Source organism: Dermacentor andersoni, chromosome 1 (assembly GCF_023375885.2).
Source record: "Dermacentor andersoni chromosome 1, qqDerAnde1_hic_scaffold, whole genome shotgun sequence".
Taxonomy (NCBI): domain Eukaryota; kingdom Metazoa; phylum Arthropoda; class Arachnida; order Ixodida; family Ixodidae; genus Dermacentor; species Dermacentor andersoni.
Window position 1 is genome coordinate 257,616,119 of NC_092814.1, and position 21,304 is coordinate 257,637,422.

The following is a 21,304-nucleotide window of genomic DNA, read 5'->3' on the forward strand; positions in this document are numbered from 1 at the left end:
CGCCTAACACTGCTGTGTACTGAGGCGAAGCTAACTTTTGGAGAGTGGCATTACGCAACGCGCTGTTCTCTGCGAGCTTCGAAGCCAATCGCGAGGATTACAAAGGCGGAATCGGTGCCGTTGCTCACAGCGGCGAATACTTTCAATGGAAAAGAAACCTGCCATGAGTAATTACTTAAGAGGAAAAAAACGAAATCAGGAAAGAAACCATTTATGATAACTCAAAGGGAAGCTCATTACTTTTTGAAGCGAGATCGGGATGCCTTAGAACACGCACCGGAAGAAGCATGTGCTTGCTGCGGTAAAGCTAGGGAAACTATGGAGCAAGTTTTATTAGAATGTGAAGACGTCTACCCAGCGATCGATTTAGGCACCACTGGCCTCCTTGAAGCCCTTGGGTTCAGCGGGAGCAGTGGTAAAGCAAACATGTCCGCAATAAGCACTAGTAAGAGGCGATTGGAGGATTGGTGGAAGAAAAGTAGGGAAACGACAAAAGACGGAGACGTACAAAAGCACAGTTCGCAATAGGGGATCAGAAAATTTGGCCGTGGTAGTTCGTAGTTTAACCTACCTCCTAGGTCCTACCTAGGTTTAACCTAGGTAGGACATTAGGCAGGACAATAGCAAGAGCTTGGTGGCGCAACCCACCGCCCCGTTCCAAAGGGGACGCTCATAACACCCACCCATCCATCCGGGTTAGGCGAGCAGAGAAGAATGATGCCGCCGCCGCAGCTCCTCGTGTCGCTTGTCGAGTGAAAGCGCAGTCTTTCTGGTGTGTGTGCTCGCTTCGCTCCTGATGGTCTGGCATGTTTGCGCGCAGCGATTCAACAGTGCCGTGAATGTGATTTGTGCATCTAGAGCATGCAGACGCTCTTCGTCGAGAAGAATGGGCAAGGAACATAAAACGAGAGGACAAAGTGCTGGATGAGACAAGTGTGGTGTGTTCCCGTCATTTTTACAATCGCTATGTCCAAAGAACTTTCAAGCATATCATTAACGGTGAGGTCGTCAAAATAGAGCGTGAACGGCCAGTGCTCACTGACGACGCCGTTCCCACAATATTCCCTGACATGCCCGCCTATATGTCTAGGAGTGTCCCGAAAAAAAAAAAAAAAAAAAAGAAAAGAGAGGAATCTCGCAGATAGTTACGCCCCAACACTGAACCAGAGAGCGGGAAACCACCTCCTGGAAGACGGCAACGCTCAGGAACACGGCAATGCAAGCTTCTCAGGGGCAAGACCACACCCATTCAGTGACATTTCACTGCCTTCTGTCCGCTGCAGCCGAATTGTGCTGGAAAATGAGCCTGCAACGTTATGCCTTGGGGGGCACTGCAGCTCTGGGGTAGAAAATATTTGTATGTCAGTAAGCATGTTGCTTTCATGCCATGTTCAGAGGTCACTTGTGCTGAGATGAGTGCGTACCGTTGCTGTGTGTTCTGTCGGAACGTAAAGGTTGAAGAATTTTGTGTCAAGACGCCTGACGACGACGCGGCGGCATTGACAAAGGTCGATATCTTAATACCTTGTGCAGACTTTGAAATCCACCCAATCCAGCCAGGACAGTGCGTTGAGTTTGGAGGCAAGCACTTTGCAAAAAACTGCCTCGGGAGATAAACTGACGGCAAACTCTGTTGGCGATGCAAGTACACGAAGAAGCTGGCACTAAGCAGAACACATCGGCTTAAGAAAAAGCCAAATATATCATACAAACAACGAAGTGCCAGGAAGGCCCTCCAAATGCTGCGCGCACGGAGAAAGCTGGCGAACGCCGAGATAAGTGTTGCAGAGCTTCGGGTGATCAACGAATCTATTTCCAGCTCTGTCTTGGAAACAAAGATAAACGGGGTTCCACCAAAGCAGCGCCTTGCTGTTAAAACGTGTTTTGATGCAGCCCGCAGAAAGTCCAGCCGCGGCATGCGGTACGACAAATTATGGATATTGGAATGCATCCTTATGCGCGCATGAGAAGCCCCAAGCTCTGTGAGCACACCAGGCGGCATGAAATAATGGCTCTGCCTAGCAAATCGTGCCTGGATAAACATATGCAAAGTTTCAAAAGTGCATTTGGGTTTATACCAGCATTCTCTCAGGTGTGCAGAAGAAGACCCAGGACATGGATGAGTTCAGTCGCCATGGTGGACTTGTCTTCGATGAAATTAAGCTTTCGGAAAACATCAGTGTAAGACCATCTGGCGAGCTTACTGGTTTTGTAGACCTTGGACCATTTACTGACGACACAACAAAAACGGCAACAAGTGACCATGGCCTTGTCATGTTCCAGCCATTCCTAGGTAAGTTATTCAAATTGAACGGTTGCAATGCTAAAATGGCTGCAAAGATTTCAACATGCAGTTTTATCCTGTTATTTTGTTAGTGATGTTTGTCATTGCTTTTATAATAAAAGTGGCTTATGTTGTGAAAGTGCTTCACCTTGAAATTGATACAGCTACCTATGTACTGTTTTCTGTACGGCTTATCATATAGTGCTTTATCTTTGCAGGAACATGGACACAAATACTTGGCGTGTTCGCCGACCGCGGGAATGTTAAGGCACTGGTGCTTTCAAAGGTTTTGCTGGAGGCCACAATCCTCCCTGAAAAAGCAGGCCTGTTTGTCGACTTCTGGACTAGCGATGGTGCTTCGTGGAATCGTTGCCTGTGGAGGCTATTTGGCATCGAAGGTACATACTTTTTATCTGACAGGATTTTCGGTCGCTAGATGTCTTTAGCTATTAACAAGTTGCTAATCTGAGTCTGCACTGTACCCACAATATTGTTTATTGTGTTAAAGTGCATATCCATCTTTCCAGCATCAGCCCAGGAAATCAAGTGCAAGGTTCAACATCCCGTGGACAAAACAAGGAACCTTCATTTCATTTCTGATTTTCCTCACATCGTAAAATGTATACGGAACGCATTTACTTCTAAGGAAGTCTAGATCCCAGGTGGTAATGCACACGTCGGCGTTATCAAAGAAGCTTGGAAGTTTGACAATGACGCGCTTACGTTGAAAGTCATGCCACACTTAAGTTTATCCCATTCGCAGCCAAATGCATTTGACAAAATGCGTGTCTACCTAGCCTTCCAACTGTTCAGTGATGAGGTTCTGAAAGGACTTTTTTTTTTTACAAGGATAAGTTAGACAAAATTTTCCGTACATTTGAGCCAACAGAACGATTTGTGAAGCTCATGGAATGCTTGATATTTGTCATGATATCAAGGGTGCCCTCCAAAGGGCTTCACCCAGAGTCAGCAAGTACGAGCTTTCTAGAAGAATTTCTAACCTTCTTGAATGAATGGGAACGGTATGCTGCTCAGCACGGTGGTGGATTTCTCAGTGCAGGGACTGCCCTCAGACTACGTGTGACGCTGAAAAGCACACTGTCACTTGTGAATTATATGACGTCATCACTAAAATACAAATATCTCCTGACAGCCAATTTGAGCCAAGACAAATTGGAGAATTCATTTGGAATTGTAAGACAATCATTCGGCTGCAATGAACACCCCTCTCCAGAGCAGTTTTTGCTTATTGTAAATAACCTTGCCTTCTACAATTTGGCAAAGCCATTAAGGAATGGAAATTCACCAGCTGAGGTTGCGAGTTCTCTTTTGCAGCCCTGTGATAAAGAAAAGGCAGCACAGATAGCAAGCCTAATTGATGATCTCTTGGACGAGAGAAATCTCGCACATGCTTCAGCAGTGCTGCAAGAGCAGGACAGCATGTCTGACCACAACAGCTGTGTAGAAAAGCAATAGCCGACTCATTTTTTATGTCGCCGGCTACATTGTCAGGAAATCACTGAAAAGATTCCCATGCCCCGCATGTGCATCTGCCTTGGCCATTTTGCCCCTACAGGCTGATAAAAATGAGAATGCCTCACTGCCGAGGCAGGCTGACCATGGGGGTTTGGTGTATGCTTCAAAGCACATTGAAGTGCTAATAACTAAACTAGAAAATGCATTCACTGCCTTTTTCAGCAGAAACGAGCTGCATGCTGGGAGCATGATGTCGTTTTTACATTTTCTACAAGGGCATGAACTCCAAGAAGTCGGCTGCAGCGAGCACTCCCACGCTCTTACAAGGGATGTGATTAAGTTTTATGTATTGACGAGGTTGCATTATTTAACTAAGGCTATGAACCAAGATAAGGCGTCTAATCGCGAGAAGCAAAAGCTGCTCAAACTGAGGCGATGCCAGTGAAATGTTCCTGTAAATAAACATTGCGTTAATGTGTTCTGTTCCCTTATTTATGTTATTACATTAATGTATTCGGGGCTGTAACAACCATGCGCAAATGGTGCCTACCACACGTGAGGCCGTAATTTCGCTCGGTCATCATACGAGATATGCTCAATCTCTTGGATGACGAGCCTTTCTTGTTTTTGCGCATGCCGTGTTGTACTCATTCATTCCTCTTCGTCGCTGTCTTGTTGGGCAGTTTTTCCTTGTTCCTTTTTCCACGAAAATGGGTCAACCAAAGCATAAACAAGCAAAAATATAACTGCTCGCGGCTTCAACAGTCTGTGTCCACCTGAAGCATTAGCTTCAAAAGTGGTTTGCTGAGAATGCTGCTGCTGACCTACGTCGCATGCGAAGCAGAACATATAGACACTCGTATTATATTTTGTGCTTTGGCCAGACGAATATCACAGCCGTTACAGCAAGATGCGCGCAGCGAAACGCATTTTCTCGCATTGCTACCGAGCGAGCACATAACACACCTGCTAGCTGTAGTGCCATCTGTGAGCCGTCATTGCAAATCATTTCCTCTCCTCTGGCACGTTCACGACACTAGTCAAACCTTCTAGCCTCTATAGTGCTGGTTAGAGGTGGCGACATAATCAAAATGGCGGCGATGGTGGCTTTGATTAATGCCAGACCTGCAGTCAGGGCAATATACATTGAATCTATGGAGTATGTGGTGGTGCCGCAAAGCCGTGAGAATTATCGGGCATTTCCAAAAAATCGGGCGTCTGGAAAATCAGTTGTTAACTACTCTGGCAATACCTCGTGCCTATGACATGGCGTCAGTGACGATTCGTTGCGATTCCTCTGTTACTGGAGCCAGCATTAACAGGACTTTCGTCCCCTTTCAATAAAGTTACAGCTAATTTTTCCTGAAGGAAGCACAAATTCCCCGAGTTTTCCCTGAGTATTTCCAGACACTTCAAATTCCCTGAGAATTCCCGGTTTTCCAGGTTGGTAGACACCCTGATGGTGAATTATTAGCGCAATGGCTTACTTTCTTCATCCCCCCTCAACACAATGGTTCCTGTCAGCTGGGTAAAGCTGATACTAGCAGTTCCCTGCGTACCACTCCTTTCTTCTTTCTGCACTACACTTATGGTATCATTTTGAGGTTGGTGCCTGACAAAGAGAGAGAGGACAGGTGGGAGGCATTATTAACTGCCACTTCCCCATTTCCTAGATTTGGAAGGGTGGGCATGCGCAAACTTCTGCATGCTAGTAATTCATGGTCATAATGATACAACGGCTGGCATCATCTATTGGCTGTTATGTCGTTGGTGTTGCACTGTATGGTGGAAAGAGCTGGCCCTTAAAAGCCGCAGGAGACTGTAAGCAATCCATTGCGAGAGATTATAGGCAAGAGATTCCACTGCATGCAGTAGAACATTATTTTAAAATAGTATGTTGCTCGCACATTTATGGCAGCACTGTCTACAGATTGGAAATCCTTTCTTGCCATGTTCAAAAGGTGTTTTGGCTACTTTTTAAATTTGGGGATGCCAATGCATGCCCAGGCTGACTTCACTGCAGCTAGATACAAATCTGCAGCAAATGTATGGTGTATGCACTTCATGCTTTGCAGTGTTAGTGACTAGACAGTTGCAATCAGCCATGACTGCTGAAGAAACTTAATGAAATCACTATCTGTTCTCAGCAGAAGCAGTTTTCAATTTCTGTGAAACACTATCACTATCTGTTTCTCTATGGGTATGATTGCTCTCAAGTCTGAGGGTCAACAATGCATACGGCAGAGGCTAGGCAGTTAGGGTCAGCCACAGTTGCTAAAAAAAACTTCAGTATTGATGCAGATTAGCTGCATTCAATTTGCACTGCAATCCTATACCCTTATTGTATCGGGCAGTATTAAATCGGGAAGAACTCATGTATGATGAGTATCCAAGTATGTGAATAGCTGAAATGTATCATGTATGAGGCATGTACTGCGGGGCTCCTCTCTCGCACTTCCCTCTGGACAAACTACGCATACTGCTGGTGTCACCGTGAAGTCCACGCGTACCCAGTGACCAAGCTGGCGTCATAGAGGTTAATTGAATAGTCACACATACCCCAAGTTGACGTCAGTGACATTCATTGAGGAATGGCACTTACCACCGTGAACTACCCACATTTTAGACTGTACAACCTTTGGGATAGGCTCACATTTTTTCGAGAGAGTAAACTTTATAGAAAAAAAGCACACGAGCGTAGGTAGCTCTTCCGCTGTGCAGTGGGTGGTCCCCTAAGTCCAGGAGTCCAGCAGCCATAGCTGCCCTTCTCGCTCGGTTGACCAGTTGAGCTGGACAGCGCTGCGTCCAGCTCCGCCTGCATGTATTATGGGTGTGAGCTGTGGTGTGCTTGCGCAAGCCCATACTATGTGTTGAAGTGTTTTGCATTGATTGCAGTGTGGGCCTTTATAGAAATACAGCGCAGGGTGTATGGCGTGGTAAAGACTGAAATATGGATGTTTGTTTGGAGTTTTCCCAACATTACGGCTTCCTCTTGCATCGGAGCATTATGAAGCGGCAGTAGTGTTCTTTGTGAAAGGCGATAGTGTTGTAGGATGTGCGTGTAGGTTAATGGTATGGGCGCAGGGTGGAACTGCTCAGCATGACCCTCTCACGGCTCTCGGTGTGCGCGCGCTCGGGCGTAGCCGTGTACCTGCTCACTGTCGCATAAAAACTCATAGCCCGGAGTCCACATGGTTTGTACGTATGGCAGGAGCTGGTGCGTTCCAATCAGAATGCGATGTGTGGTTCTGGAAATCTTCGCCCTGGAAAAGTTTCTGCATGCCATCTGAGAGTCCGCCATAACTATGATGGCTAATCCTATCGCTAGTTCCTCTGCCTCTGCAGTGCTCACTCTGGAAACCAACCATGCATTTACTTCAGTCCCGTGACTGTCATTTTTATACTGCAATCTTTGGGAATGGCCCACTACTTTTGGTGGGATAGATGGATAGCTAGATGGTCAGAAATAAAAGTGGTCTGACAATGCCAAGAAAGCTATTCCCATTAAATAAAAAAAATGGCACCGTCCTGTAAGCACCATTTCAAAAATTCAGTGCTGATTAATGAACCAGATGTCATTCACGAATTGTCATCTGTACAGTACCATAACCAAAGAATTTTCACATATGAATTTAAGTATACAGAACAGACTAGGATAACAATATTATATGAAAGGCAAACTAATAAAGGCCAGGAAACAAACACCACCAAAATGAAGCATCAGGAAAGGTAAAACTATACTTAACATTTCAAGAAGTACCTTAGAGTAGTGGAAAAGCATTATTGAATACCTTGCTTTAGAAACCGCTATGCGTGATTATACGAAACCATTAAAAAAATTGAGTTCCTTTGGTAACAAGGATACTGATGGCATGCTCATGCATTGTTAGAACTCCAGGGAACGAAATAAGCTTTGATCACTTGCCTTTGTGGCTTATAAGCTGCTTAGAACAAGAAGGCCTTGTCAAGGTTTGGTGTGAACCCACAGTTCTACAACGAAAATCCAGGTGTCCTACAGGTTTATTATGCACTGTTAAACTATGTTCCTTCATGAAAGGTTGTCTGATTTTACCTTTCATGATGTTTCTACACGTTGCCTCTCCCGCTAAGAGTCATTATTCCCTTCTTATTCTTGGTGGTCTTTGCTTTCCTGACCTTTATTGGTTCTTTGTCTTTCTATATTTCTGCTATCCTAGTCTGTTCTATATGCTTTAATTTCATACGTTTGTTGGTTTCATTGTACTGTACATATGACAATTCGTTAATGTCTGCTGGTTCATTATTCAGCTCTGGGGTTTTCAAATGGTGCTCAGTGCACAGTCCCCATTTTCGCTTTTAAAGCAAAGCTTTCTTCGCAAACCTTCCCCAACTTTCCAGACCATGGCTGTTGGGAGCTGCAGCTGACCTGCCGGATAGCTCATACTTAAAGAAAATTGACGTTAATTCAGCAGCATGTTACATGTTCCTGTGACACGTGAAGGTGAAAGCCTGCTGCACACTTGGTAATGCATTAAAAGGTCCCTGAACCACTTTTTATCAACGTGGAGAAAAACTTTTGAAGTGAAAATAGGCTACTTCAGAAATACTTTGCTGCAAAAAGTACTTCAATGTGTTCAGCAGACGCGGAGTTATTGCCAATCAAACATGGCCTTCGCTGTGCCACACTTTCCTTCTTCAATGCCTTGCACTGCGAAGGCTACGGCACAGTGGGGTGTGCCCACAACGCTCCGCCTTCTAAATGTCACCGTGCCGTGGAGCTCAAATTTAATTTTGGATGTTAACATAGATGCCACGACATCCGCCTTTCGTGCCTACAATGCGCTAAACATAAACCGAGCGTGGTTGTCTTCAGCAAGCTGCAGTGCACTTAGCCAATGGACTCGTGGTGGCCCCCGTGGCGGCCGCGTTATCTACGCCATCTAGCCGACCACAGCTTGATGTCAGCTATCGGCCAATAGCAGCCGTCTAAGGGAATGACGAAATAGTGCGTCCGATGATGAAATAGTGCGTCTAGAAGAGAGTGAGGAGAGGGCTTTCTGTTGAAAAGAGCATTTGAGAGAAAGGTGACTTCGCAATCTGCTTGCAAGCTCCACACACCCAAGCCCAAGAGGTGGTTCAGGGCCCTTTGAAATTATACGAACGGAGGGGTCAGACTTCTTCCAAGACATAACGAGCCGCAGTGCCGTTTCTCGCTTGGCGAGCTTCCTCAGCCATAGCCTACTTCTGAGGGGGGTATGCAATGCTTTATTGATGGTTGAGATGCTCTTCTTTGTGTTGTGTGAATGATTCCAATGAATGTATGCATTGTTCACTTCACTTTGCTGAACGCTTGTAGCCTCTGCCTCAAGGGGCTATGACCCACTGAATTTTGGCAGTGGCTTGCTTACTTATTGCTGGCTTTCGGTAGTGCTTGCTTACGAGGGTATAAGCCATTGCTGATTTTTTTTTTACCACTCTACTAGATGCCAAGTTTTTTAGGTATAAGCCATTGCCACAAGCCACTTAAGGCTTTCGCCTTAATATGTGCCTGACAGTGGGATCGAACTGCAATGCCAATGCACTAACCATTATTCTAAAATCGCACATGTACTATAGTGCCAATGTCAACTAACTCTGAGATGAGTGCCGCGTGTCTTATTGCATAGCACGAGGGTACGAGAGCACAGTTTCCTTTACACGAAAAATGCAGGAATGAACTGGGCAAATTTATAGCATTTGATTAACCGCATCAACAAGCTTTGCTTCACATGTGAAATTCCAAAATGTGCATTCGATCTACACAATTTTTTTTTTTTTGTTACTGGCAAGTTTCAGATGTTCATTCACACCAACAGGCAGTTCTGCGACATGTTTCTTTGAGCTGTGGTGCACTTTCTTGTCACTACAATCTCATTATGAGGCACGTTGTAGCGGGGGACTCTGGATTAACTTTGACCACCTGGGAGTTCCTTCCTGTGCACCTAATGCACGGTCCATGGGCGTTTTTGCATTTCGCCCCATCGAAATGCAGGCACGGCGGCTAGGATTTGATCCAGCGACCATGTGCTTAGCAGCGCAACACCAAAGCCACTAAACAACAATGACAGGTTTTCTTGTCATATACCAGTGGTTTTAGTTCTCTAAATATGCCCCAGTGCATATTGTAGCTGTTGTGCATAACCATGTGCACGAGTTGTGTGTTCTGCCAATTTGAGATTTGTACTTGGCATGACACTAAGTACTGGTGACAGAGCTTCAAATATTATGTATCCATAGCTGTGATCACGTCTTCCTTCCATCTTTATCAACATTGCATGGTAAGTGTCAGACAGATGTATATGTATATTGTGCCTGTCTTGGGCTTCTGAAACATTAGCTGGAAATCTGCACCCATCCTGTTTTACGTGCTAGTTCGTTATATAGTTTTGCACACTGCCCTGCCTACACTTAAAGTATGAAGCTTCTAACAGATAATGAAGCCAAGAAAAGCATAGGGAAATCATCTGTTTTAATTGAAATGTAGAAATGATAAGGTAAATGAAAATGAAAGTAGACGAAAAAAATGTGCCATCAGTGGGAGCCAAACGCACGTCTTCCAGATTATGCAGTATCTGAGGCAGTTAAAATTATATGTATTTTTGCTTAATGTCAAAGAGTGCTTGTTGCATGCGGGCCTTGTTATCAATGTGAAAACATCCTGTAGTGTTAATATTAGAGAGTTTTAGATTAGGGGGACGCAAGCAACTTGCGTATGCAAGAACTAGGGGCGACAGTACTGCGCATGCGCAGACCCCTACGTCTGGGTCTGCGCAGTACTGTACCCGCTACTTCTTGCATACGGAAGTTGCTTGCATCCCCTAATCTAAAACTCTCTATTAGCTGTTTTGAATAAGCTAATACATTCATGTCAAACATTTCAAATGTGCTAATCTGGTTCCGTTTCCAAGGCTGAAAATGAAAAGACCAGTTTTTTTTTTTCCAGTAATTCGGTACCTGGGCCTAATCATTTGCATTTGCTACATGTTCAAAATTACTCGGAGTGCACTAGTGCTCAGATTATATTTATGGTATTACTGATTACGGAAGCTTGTCAAACTGGCAAACAAGCACAGCAGGTGCAGCACTTCAATTCAACTTGCTTAGCAGAAAGCAGAGATGTGTACACTCACAGTAACATAGCACAAACTATATCAGATCATATACAGTTGAACAAGCTTGTACACTAAATACAGTTCAATATATCAGGTAATTCGATATACCCAAACATGCTTATAACAAACAAACTTTTGCGATTAGTTTATCTCAAGTGAAGAATAGCAAGAAATTCATTTATTGAAAACAAAACAAGGCAGTAATTTTTGCCTGCGCCTTCAATCATTTCCGAGTGTCACTAAGAATGGCAGCTCGACAGCATCTTGCTTCAATACGCTTCTGGAATCCTTCTGAGCATTCTCGGAAAAAAAAAAAAAAAACTTGTCACGAAAGTAATAAAAGACCTCCCATAAACACTGCATATTACGGCGTGTGAGTGACTTTAAGGTGATGGCAGAAGACGCCCAGAGTTATATACAGGGCGTGTCGAGAAAGTCATGCAATTGTTTTTTTAGGGCACTCCTTTTGGTCCCAGCGCATTCAGACAAGTCTGGTTAGGTGGGGGAGGACTCTTAGCTTTTCAGCACTGCCTAGCTCACTCCGCTCCGAGCTCTGAGAGCGTTACGATCGCTGTTTCCATGAATGTCCCGACAGTGCTGTGCTACAACGCACAATGCAGTCAACAGTAGAACAATGGTATGTGATAAGTTCGGTGCTAAACTCAACAAAAGTCTTGCCAACACGTACCAAATGATTCAGCAAGTCTATGAAGACTGCTTTGTTGTCAAGTTTCAAGGTCGTTGAAGTAATCTAAGAAGCGCTAAGAAGAGATGGACGATGAATCCCGCTCTGGACGGCCATCGACCAGCAAGCGACGAAAATGTGTCTTGTGTTCATGATCTTTTGAACACCGCACAAGCAAGTTATTTTACAAGTATCATTCAATACATTTCACATTTTCAATATAGTTTCCTTTATCTAGCTTCAAATGTAGTCATCTTAACGATTGCTAATGGCTACTAAGTGGTTGATATGCTGTTGCTATGAATGACATCAATTGCCCAGTGCCTCCAGAACACACTGCTCTGTGACCATGCAGTTGTACTGTGACTGGCCTTTCATTCTTTCAAAACAAGGCCAAAATACCATTTATTTAAAAATAAATGCACTTAAAAATGAATGCACCTCACTTATTCTAGAGGAAACTCAAGAACAATAAGACAATATTGTAGCACTCTTCAATGAAGCACACTAAAAAAACTGGTTTATTATGGGCGAACTTGTGCCCGGAAGCTCAATACTAAGCATTCACACAATTTACAAGAAGAGTTAACAGGAGCCTATTTAACAGTCAACCACGTCTCCACGCCGAACACACTGCACATGCCCGCGAAGGCCAGGAGCCACACCATGACTTCTCATTGGACGGGAGACTCAGGCCCTGCCATGTGCGCGTGCACGGGAGACACGCGCTGGATCGCTATGCGCGAGGCGTTGCTGGTGCTCTTCTAATGATGATGCTATGAGTAATGCCTAGGGGCTTTAGCGATGAGGCGCTTGGAAGGGTACTTCACGAGAGTGCTCGTAACTGGCATGTGGAGAGTTCTCTGCGGCATTAGTCCCCTTCCGAAAACGCATCGTCCCGATGCGTGTGAAATAAATTGATCTATAGACGATGTTTTCGTTGCCTGTCGTAGTAAGGCTTCATGCGGACTACGAGTATGACCTCTGCATGGTTGTGCCGCTTTGATCACTCTTGTTCATGAGGGATGACTTCATAATTCAGGTCACCTGCTCGGCGAATAACTTCGTAAGGTTAAAAGTATCGGCGAAGGAGTTTTTCACATAGTCTGCGACGACGCCCCAGTGTCCATACCCACACTTTGGCGCCTGGGTGGTATTGAACTTCTCTGCGGCGCAGGTTGTAGTAGCTTGTGTCCCTACACTGTTGCTGGCATATGCAGAACCGTGCCAACTGCCGGGCTTCTTCAGCTCGATGTAGGACGTCGTCGACGTCATACGAGTTGTTGTCATCTGCTGGCAACATAGCATCCAGTGTGGTTGTTACTGTGCAGCCATAGACCAGCTGAAATGAGGTGACTTGAGTTGTCTCCTGTACAGCCGTATTATAGGGAAAAGTGGTGCAAGGCAAGATTGCGTCCCACATCTTATGTTCGAGGTGACATACATGGACAGCATATCGGCCAGGGTTCGGTTTAGACGTTCCGTCAGGCCATTTGTTTGAGGATGGTATGCAGTGCTTTTCCTGTGACTGGTGCGAGTCATCTTCATCAAACACTGTATCAAATTAGCTGTGAAGGCCGCTCCTCGATCAGTAATCACGACCATTGGTGCACCATGTCGCAGTGCTATGTTACAAACGAAGAAACAAGCAACTTCAACTGCCGTTCCTCGCTCAAGGCAACCAGTTTCAGCATATCGTGTTAAATAGTCCGTCGCTACTACAATCCATCTCTTCCCTGACGATGATGTTGGGAACGGTCCAAGAAGATTCATTCCAACTTGTTGAAATAGAGTCTTCGGTGGGTCTATGGGTTGGAGAAGGCCGGCCGGTTTCACGGGTGGTGTTTTGCGCCTTTGACATTCGTGACATGTCTTCACGTAATGCTGCACCGATGCTAACAATTTAGGCCAGAAGTATCTGAGACGAATTCTGGCAAACGTCAGCTGACACCTAAGTGACCTGACGATCGTTCATCACTGCAAGCTTCCAAAATTTACGGTCACATGGCTGACGGCACGACGAGAAATTTTTTTCTGGTTGTGTTCAAAGTTTCTCTTGTAGAGCTCATTATCTCAGAGGTAAAATGACAATAAACCTCTCACAAACATACGTGGGACTTAGACGTCGTATCCTTCGAGGTGCTTGATCAGTGGGAGCAATTCTGTGTCAGCCCTGTTGACGCTTGGCGATTTCCGAAGCTGTCATCGCTATGAGAAACGGGAAGTCTTCTGAAGGAGTAGACTCCACTGGTGAGCGGGACAAGCAGTCAGCATTAAGATTTCTTCCAGACCTGTATACGACAGCAATGTCGTATACTTGGAGCCTGAGGCTCCACCTCGCAAGTCGTCCAGATGGGTCCTTTAGGTTTGCCAGCCAGCAAAGAGAATGGTGATCGCTGACTGCACGGAACGGGCTGCCATAGAGGTATGGTCAGAACTTTCAGATGGCCCATCTGACAGCCAAACACTCCTTTTCTGTCACAGAGTAATTTGTTTCAGCTTTCGAGAGAGTGGGGCTAGCATACGTAATGACTTTCTCTTCTCCATTTTGCCAATGAACTAGAACCGCGCCTAGACCAAGATTGCTTGCATCTGTGTGGACTTCTGTGCCCGCTGTGTCGTCAAAGTGGGCAAGGATTGGTGGGGCTTGCAATCATTCCTTTAATTCATTAAATGCAACCTCTTGTTCAGTATGCCACATGAAGGGTACGCCTTCTTTAGTAAGTTTCGTTAGAGGTTCGGCAATTTTTAAGAAGTTTTCTACAAATTGCCTGTAATAAGCGCACAGTCCCAAAAATCATAGTATTGTCTTCTTGCTTGTCGGCTTTGGAAATCGCGCAACATCAGCAGTCTTGTCGGGATCCGGACCGATACCTTGCGCGCTAATTACATGACCCAGTAAACGAAGTTCTTGGAATCCAAACTGGCACTTTTCCGGTTTAATGGTTAGGCCTGCCGAGCGGATGGCTTGGAGAACTAAACGCAGCCTCTGTAAATGTTAGTCGAATGTTGCAAAAAATACCACTACATCGTCTAGGCTAAACTAAGCAACTGCCATTTGAGACCCGAGAGGACACTGTCCATGCGCTGGAATGTCGCTGGCACACAACAGAGGCCGAATGGAAGCGCTTTGAACTCATGCAGGTTGTCTGGGGTTATGACAGCAGTTTTTTCACAGTCTCTTTCATCTGCTTCAATTTGCCAATACCCGCTCTTGAGATATAATGAAGAGAAAAATTCTGCGTGTTGTAGTTGATCCAACGTGTCATCAATGCGTGGCAGGGGGCACACATCATGCTTGGTCACACTGTTCAATTTCCGGTAATCAACACAGAATCTCAATGCATTGTCCTTTTTTCTCACAAGGACTACGGGCGACGCCAATGGGCTGTTTGATATCTGAATGGCATCATCCTCAAGCATACCTTGTACCTGACTCTTTATGACCTCTCGTTCAACCGGTGACACTCGGTACGGATGTTGGTATACTGGCCTGGTCGCTTCGTCTGTTATTATACGGTGCTTAACGATCAGTGTGCGCCGTACCTTTGACGAGGTGGAGAAACATTCTGCGAAGTCATTTATAAGGTCCTCCATCACTTTTTTCTGGGCTGATGACAGACTTAGGTTGATCGCAACTGATGTCACGGCATCATGCGTAGTTTGCTCAGCAGGGGGCCTTGACGCTAAGCTACGTACATCTGTGACTTCAGTAACGCTGTGCAGAAAGGCGATGGCTGTGTTCTTTGCGACATGCTGACATTCGCTTCCAAAGTTTGTCAGCAATACATCAGCACACCCATCGCGCAGTTGAACAATTCCTCGTGCTACACAAATACCTTTCTTCAAGAGTAGCTCGACGTTGGCATCCGCTATACCTTCCGAGTCATCGAATGTTTCGTTTCTTGGGCGAACCAGCATGCTACATCGTGGTGGCACGGTTATGTGATCGTCGGTAACCCGTAAGGCAACATGTTTTGGCTCCTCGGACACTTGCATGTCTATAGCCTGCTTCGTAGAAAATGACACACTAGAATTCTGCAGGTTGATTATGCAACCATTTGCTAGAAGAAAGTCCATTCCGAGTATTACATCCTTCGAACATTCTGGTAGTACGAAAAAACCAGCGATGTAAAAAAAAAACTCGAATTCCGGTTCTCGCTGTACATCTACCCAGGGGTTTAATGAGGTGCCTACCAGCCATAGGTACCTGGGGTCCACTTCACGGCATCAAAACTTTTTTTAATTCCTTGGCGAGTGCATATCTTACAACGGGATAATCAGCACCTGTGTCATCTAATGCACTCAATTCATGACCGCCTATGGTAATGCGCAAGTCTGCAGAAATTCTCCGTTCACTTATCTTATTCATCCGTTTCTGTTCGTCACGGTTGCTTGGCAAACTTGACGGAGGATCTTGGCTTCTCCGAACGTCAGCGGCCTCGCCTCCACAGGTCGCTCGCTTCAGTTTTCCTGACGTGGGCTCAGTGAACGACGCCTTGGTGAAATCGAGGATGGCCGTGGACTCTGTGATCGGTAGCGTGTAGATGCTGGTGAGCGTGACTAGTGTTGGTATCTAGCAGCCGGGTCCTGGTGTCTGGTCAAGTGGTCTTGAATTTCGATGGGTCTTTCACCATTACGGGGACAAGGTGCACTTATTGTAAAGCCGCGAAAACCTGCTCTGCGATATGGGCACATTCTGTAAAGATGTCCAGCTTCTCCGCAGTGGAAACAGAGTGGCGTTCGGTCGGGTGCACGCTACACATCGCTTTTTCGTGGCCTCAACTCTGCTAGAAGGGGTCCACTGCGCAGAGTCGGCTGGCGGCTGCTGGGGGTCACGAATGGAGCACTATGCCCGGTCGGTTGGCATAACACATGAGCGTACGTCGGCACGCGACGCACCGGTGGTGGTTGTGCATGATGCACGGGCAGTTCCTCACGTCCTGCCTGCAGAATGGCATGGCAACCTTCATCCCGAATGACGGGGGCGAGAGTTGAAACTGGCGCCGTGGCTTCCGGTAGCTGCAGCTCTCGAAGTTCCTCCTTTACGATTGATCGCACCAGTTCTCTTAGCGCTTTGGTGTTACTGCCTGGGCCTGCCAACAGTAGATCGGCTGGTGCGCTGGTGACATCACAATTGTAGTGATGGGCACGCTGCTGCAGTGCCTTCTCTATAGTCGTCGCTTCGGTACGAAACTCGGCAACACTGTGTGGTGGGTTGCGGACGAGTCCTGCAAACAGCTCCTGCTTAACGCCACGCATCAGATGGCGTAATTTCTTCTCTTCGGTCATGTTTGGATCAGCACACTTGAAGAGACTGGACATGTCCTCGATATACATGCCGACACTCTCGTTAGGGCGCTGGTTTCTGGCTTGTAGAGCGCGCTCTGTCTTCTCTTGCCGATCAGTGCTAGCATAAGTGGCAAGCAACTGTCGCCAAAATTCTTCCCATGAAGATAACGCCGCTTCATGATTGACGTACCATGTCCTCGCTGACTCTTCCAACGCGAAGTACATGTTGCAAAGCTTCCGTGCCTCGTCCCAGCCATTGAAATCTGCTACTCGCTCGAAGTGCTCTAACCAGCCTTCCACATCTTCGAATGTATCGCCGTGGAAGGACTCGGGCGTGCGTGGTGAGTACACGATGAGCTGGGACGATGCCACTGGGCTGGTCATGGTTGCACCGTCACTGGTAACTGTTGCTTGCACTGCTGCAGCAACAGGAAGCGGTCCAAACTCGGGCGGGTCTCTTCGGATGCGGCAGCTTGTGCGCTGGTGTACTGCAGCCGGGTCTCTGGGTTCCAATCGCTGAGGGTCGTAGCTCCGTTCTCTTACAGACTGGGGACTTCCGATCATATCCCGCACCTCCACCAGAAATGTAGCACTCTTCAATGAAGCACACTAAACAAACTGGTTTATTATGGGCGAACTTGTGCCCGGGAGCTCAATACTAAGCATTCACACAATTTACAAGAAGAGTTAACAGGAGCCTATTTAACAGTCAACCGCGTCTCCATGCCGAACACACTTGCATGCGCCCACGATGGCCAGGAGCCACGCGTTACTTCTCATTGGACGGGAGACTCGGGCGCTGCCGTGTGTGCGTGCACGCGAGACACGCGCTGGATCGCCATGCGCGAGGCGTTGCAGGTGTTCTTCTAATGGCGATGCTATGAGTAATGCCTAGGGGCTTTAGTGATGAGACGCTTGCAAGGGTACCTCACGAGAGTGCTCGTAACTGGCATGTGGAGAGCTCTCTGCGGCAATATATTTACTTTTCAGCAGTGCGACAGTTACCTGAAAATGAAGCACTGCTTTAAAGGGATCGACAACTGCTCAGAACGTTTTACGAGGTTTTGGTGGAAACAAGGAGACCATGACTTGGATGCTGTTCACATTTTAAGTAGGAATTAAAACTTTTAATTGGCACAGAAAGTTGTGAAAAAACAGTATGTCGCGATGTTTTGCAGTGAAACTTTGGTTTAGGGCTGAATTCTTACATTGCGACCTAAGATTACTGTACATACATTTGCTGTTTTGAAGTGTACCATAAAGATTGTTTAAGATCGCATTACTTTACAGGCGCTTGCGCTTTATTCTATGTGTATTACAAACTAAAGAAAGTTCATGGTTGTACATCTGAAACTCAACTCGGTTAGCTTAGGCTAGACAGCTAAAACTGGCACCGTAATTTTGTACAACAACGCTTTCTATCAGTAGAGTTGCTAGAATGTTGCTAAAGAATAAAGTTGGTCTTGTTGATGTGGACAACTTGCGCGAAGCGTTCCATCTAGTGCCAAACGAACGAAAATGAGAGTAGTGGACATGGGGGATTGCTAGGCAAACTGAAGCAAGACCACACTCCGCAAGATTTTTTTTTTTCGTATTTTTTGAGCTAGGCATGTACAGTACAATATGAAGCAATGAGGCTAGACGGAACATCACAAAGGACGCATTGTGCCGTTGACATGTTTGAATCATTATGTGTTTACAAGCGTTAAAAAAAAAGAAACAAAAAAAAAACTTACGACTAGGAATTGGATAACACTTATCATAATAAGTAATTCGGGTATCGAGCTCATGCCTGTTCAGAACCAAATGCATGACTAAAAAAAAGTTGCGATAGTTCCCATAATACTCTTAGTAAAACAAAGGCACAAAACGAGGAGCTGACACACCGGTAGAGTCGTGACGTGATGCAGCAAAGAAATTATTGCGTATGTAATCCCTTGGCTGCAATCGTCTGAACAGAATGTCGAACACTTCGCATCCAAAATTCAACCACAGCAGCACAGTTACCTCATGGCCTAATTGGCAACATTTGTGAAAGTCTTAAAAATCACTTAGAACTTTACTCGCGACCTTCTACACAGAATTCTGGAACCATAAGTACTTTTGAATATTACGCTTGAACTCTTGCAAGAGCACAGAGAAAGAAATGTGGCCGCAAATTATCGCTCAACGTTCTGCGTCATTTACAACTTCGCTTACATTACGTATTTTACGCCGCTATAATACCAAAATAGAGATCAACGTAATGACAATGTCAACGGTCACGCAGTAAAAACTTAACGCCACCAATGGGAAAACGCAAAAACGTAAAGACACAATGCACAGCGTACCATTCTCAGGGAAATCGTGTGACATCGAACACTGATGTTCAAATCAACGCTCCATTGATGTTCCGTGGGTCCATGTCGAAGTCAAACTAAGGCGTTCGTCAAACTGGTCAAACCGTCAAACTAAACCCCCCCAACACAGCCACATATTGGCGCGACAGATAATTCGCGGGAACGCGCACATTACAACCACTACATTGGCGTCGTAGATGGCGCCAGCTGTTATTTAAAATTGAAATAAAGATTATATTCGAGGGTTAGGATTACTTATTAGAATATCGCTTATAAAGCTTACTGCATATTATTCAAGCTTAGCAGACTTGTTTTTTTTTATTTACTACTGTTGCTGCAATTTTATTTATGTAAGTTTTAGCGGTTTTAGCATAGCCCCTTATCAGAAAGACATTTACTCCACGGTAATAGCCGTACCTAGTAGTTAAAATTAACACAATTAATAACTTTAACTGCGTTGGTTTAATGAGCAACAGTTGGAGTTGTAAGTGATGTCCGAATTTACGTCCCAGAAACAACTCTTCCTGAGTAAGCAAAACTAATCTTGAAGGCTATGCTTGTGCAAACAGTATGCGCCGGAAGTGGTTGTAAAAACCAAAAAAATGTCATAGCACTTTCACTTTTTTGTCTATCTTTTGCTGCTAAGCGTCGCGTCAGTCGCGTTTACAGGCGCACGTGGGAATCTGAATCTGCACAGCGTTCGCGGCGTTCCAACGATCCACGATCGACGAATGGTGTTGTGTGGGACGCATGGTGCAGAGACGCTCAGAAGGCGCAGTATTGTTTTAAGAGAGGCAATTGATTCCAGGTGAAATGGAGGATGCGGTATTTGAAGATGACCCCATAACGGGTAAACGCGAATTCGCCTATTTTCGCCAGGATTATGAACACTACCAAGATGTCGCGAGGTATGATGCCAGAGCTTCTTGCTGGGCTAATGTTTTGGTATGAATTGAACTTGACAGCACGTTAAGACGAGGGCAAAAAGGAGGAAGGCACGTACCCTCCTTATTTGTACTCGTTTTGACATGTTATATTGGTGGGCTGTTATCATTTGGGCTGCACTATGTGATGTGATTAATGCTGCGTTTCGATTGTCTTTCAGGATTGCGTTTGGCGACATGCTCCACGACGAAGAACGAGTAACACGCAGTTTTCATAATTTCTGCGCGTGATTTTGCACTTCGTGATTACTTGAAGCTTATTGTCATGCATTGTTTTTCAGAACCAAAAGTACCATCTCGCGTTATGCGAAGCTATTGATGCGGCCCATGCGCATGGAGCAAGGGCGATAGTTCTGGACATCGGCACCGGTTCTGGTCTTTTGGCAATGATGGCAGCAAAGCACGGAGCTGAAGTTGTGTACGCGTGCGAGGTATGCTCTTGCAATCCATAACTTCAAGTTATTCGTTAAGAGCCAGCCCAATGAGGATCTTACAGGAGTGAAACGTGACGGGAGCATGTACCTCTGGTCCACTCTGAGCATGTAGATGTAATTGCCAGAACGACACTTGGTGATTAATTTCAACTTTCAGTAAATTTCAAAACTTTCAATTACAATAAATTTCAACTTCTTCGAGAACTAGCTTATATAAAAGTGTTGTGTTCAGTGACGTTTGGTCCACGTGTGTGGATGTTTAGTGGCCTAACCACAGTAGCGTTCCTTCACACGTCGCATATTGTGCGCGACGGCTTTGAGCGACGAAACAGGCCGTCACGCGAACAGATCGCTTGTTATTGTCGCTCGGTTCTGGAAATCTATAATTCCTTCCACGCATAGCAGTCAACGTTGTGGAAGTTACGCAAGAAGATCGGTCAAGAAAAGTTATCACTCCGCGCGTTCCGTCCATGCTTCGCTGTGCGCCAACAGCGTTCGCTCGCGCGAGCATGCACCTGAGGCTACTCGACGGATTGCAAATACAAAAACCCGAAAGAATAAAAAAAAATTAAAATGATCTAAAACAACGCATTAGTATGCCACAGTATGTTGGTTTTTAAGGATTGAAACTTTTTTCATTTAATACTGAGCCTATCTAAAAAACAGTTGTGCAGAATTGCGGTAAAAAAACATTGAACTATATCCAAGTGCGAACGGAGC

At 45.6% G+C, this 21,304-nt stretch overlaps 2 protein-coding genes and 1 pseudogene across 2 annotated transcripts in view; 2 read left to right on the forward strand and 1 right to left on the reverse strand.

Annotated features, from left to right (window-relative positions):
• mus101 (mutagen-sensitive 101) overlaps positions 1–19,366 on the reverse strand; it is an 81,058-nt gene extending 61,692 nt beyond the window's left edge. Inside the window, exon 1 of the mRNA XM_050195544.3 lies at positions 19,198–19,366. The gene's annotated coding sequence lies outside the window, so the exon portion shown is untranslated. The remainder of the gene's footprint in view (positions 1–19,197) is intronic.
• On the forward strand, positions 852–4,207 carry LOC126548285 (uncharacterized; annotated as a pseudogene).
• Positions 19,367–19,871: 505 nt separating the features above from the next.
• The window catches only part of LOC126547841 (protein arginine N-methyltransferase 7-like), a 102,227-nt gene continuing 100,794 nt past the window's right edge, over positions 19,872–21,304 (forward strand). The window contains exons 1-3 of the mRNA XM_050195855.3: positions 19,872–20,114; positions 20,312–20,348; positions 20,432–20,581. Coding sequence (XP_050051812.1) covers positions 20,020–20,114; positions 20,312–20,348; positions 20,432–20,581 — 282 coding nt within the window. The 5' untranslated portion in view covers positions 19,872–20,019. The remainder of the gene's footprint in view (positions 20,115–20,311; positions 20,349–20,431; positions 20,582–21,304) is intronic.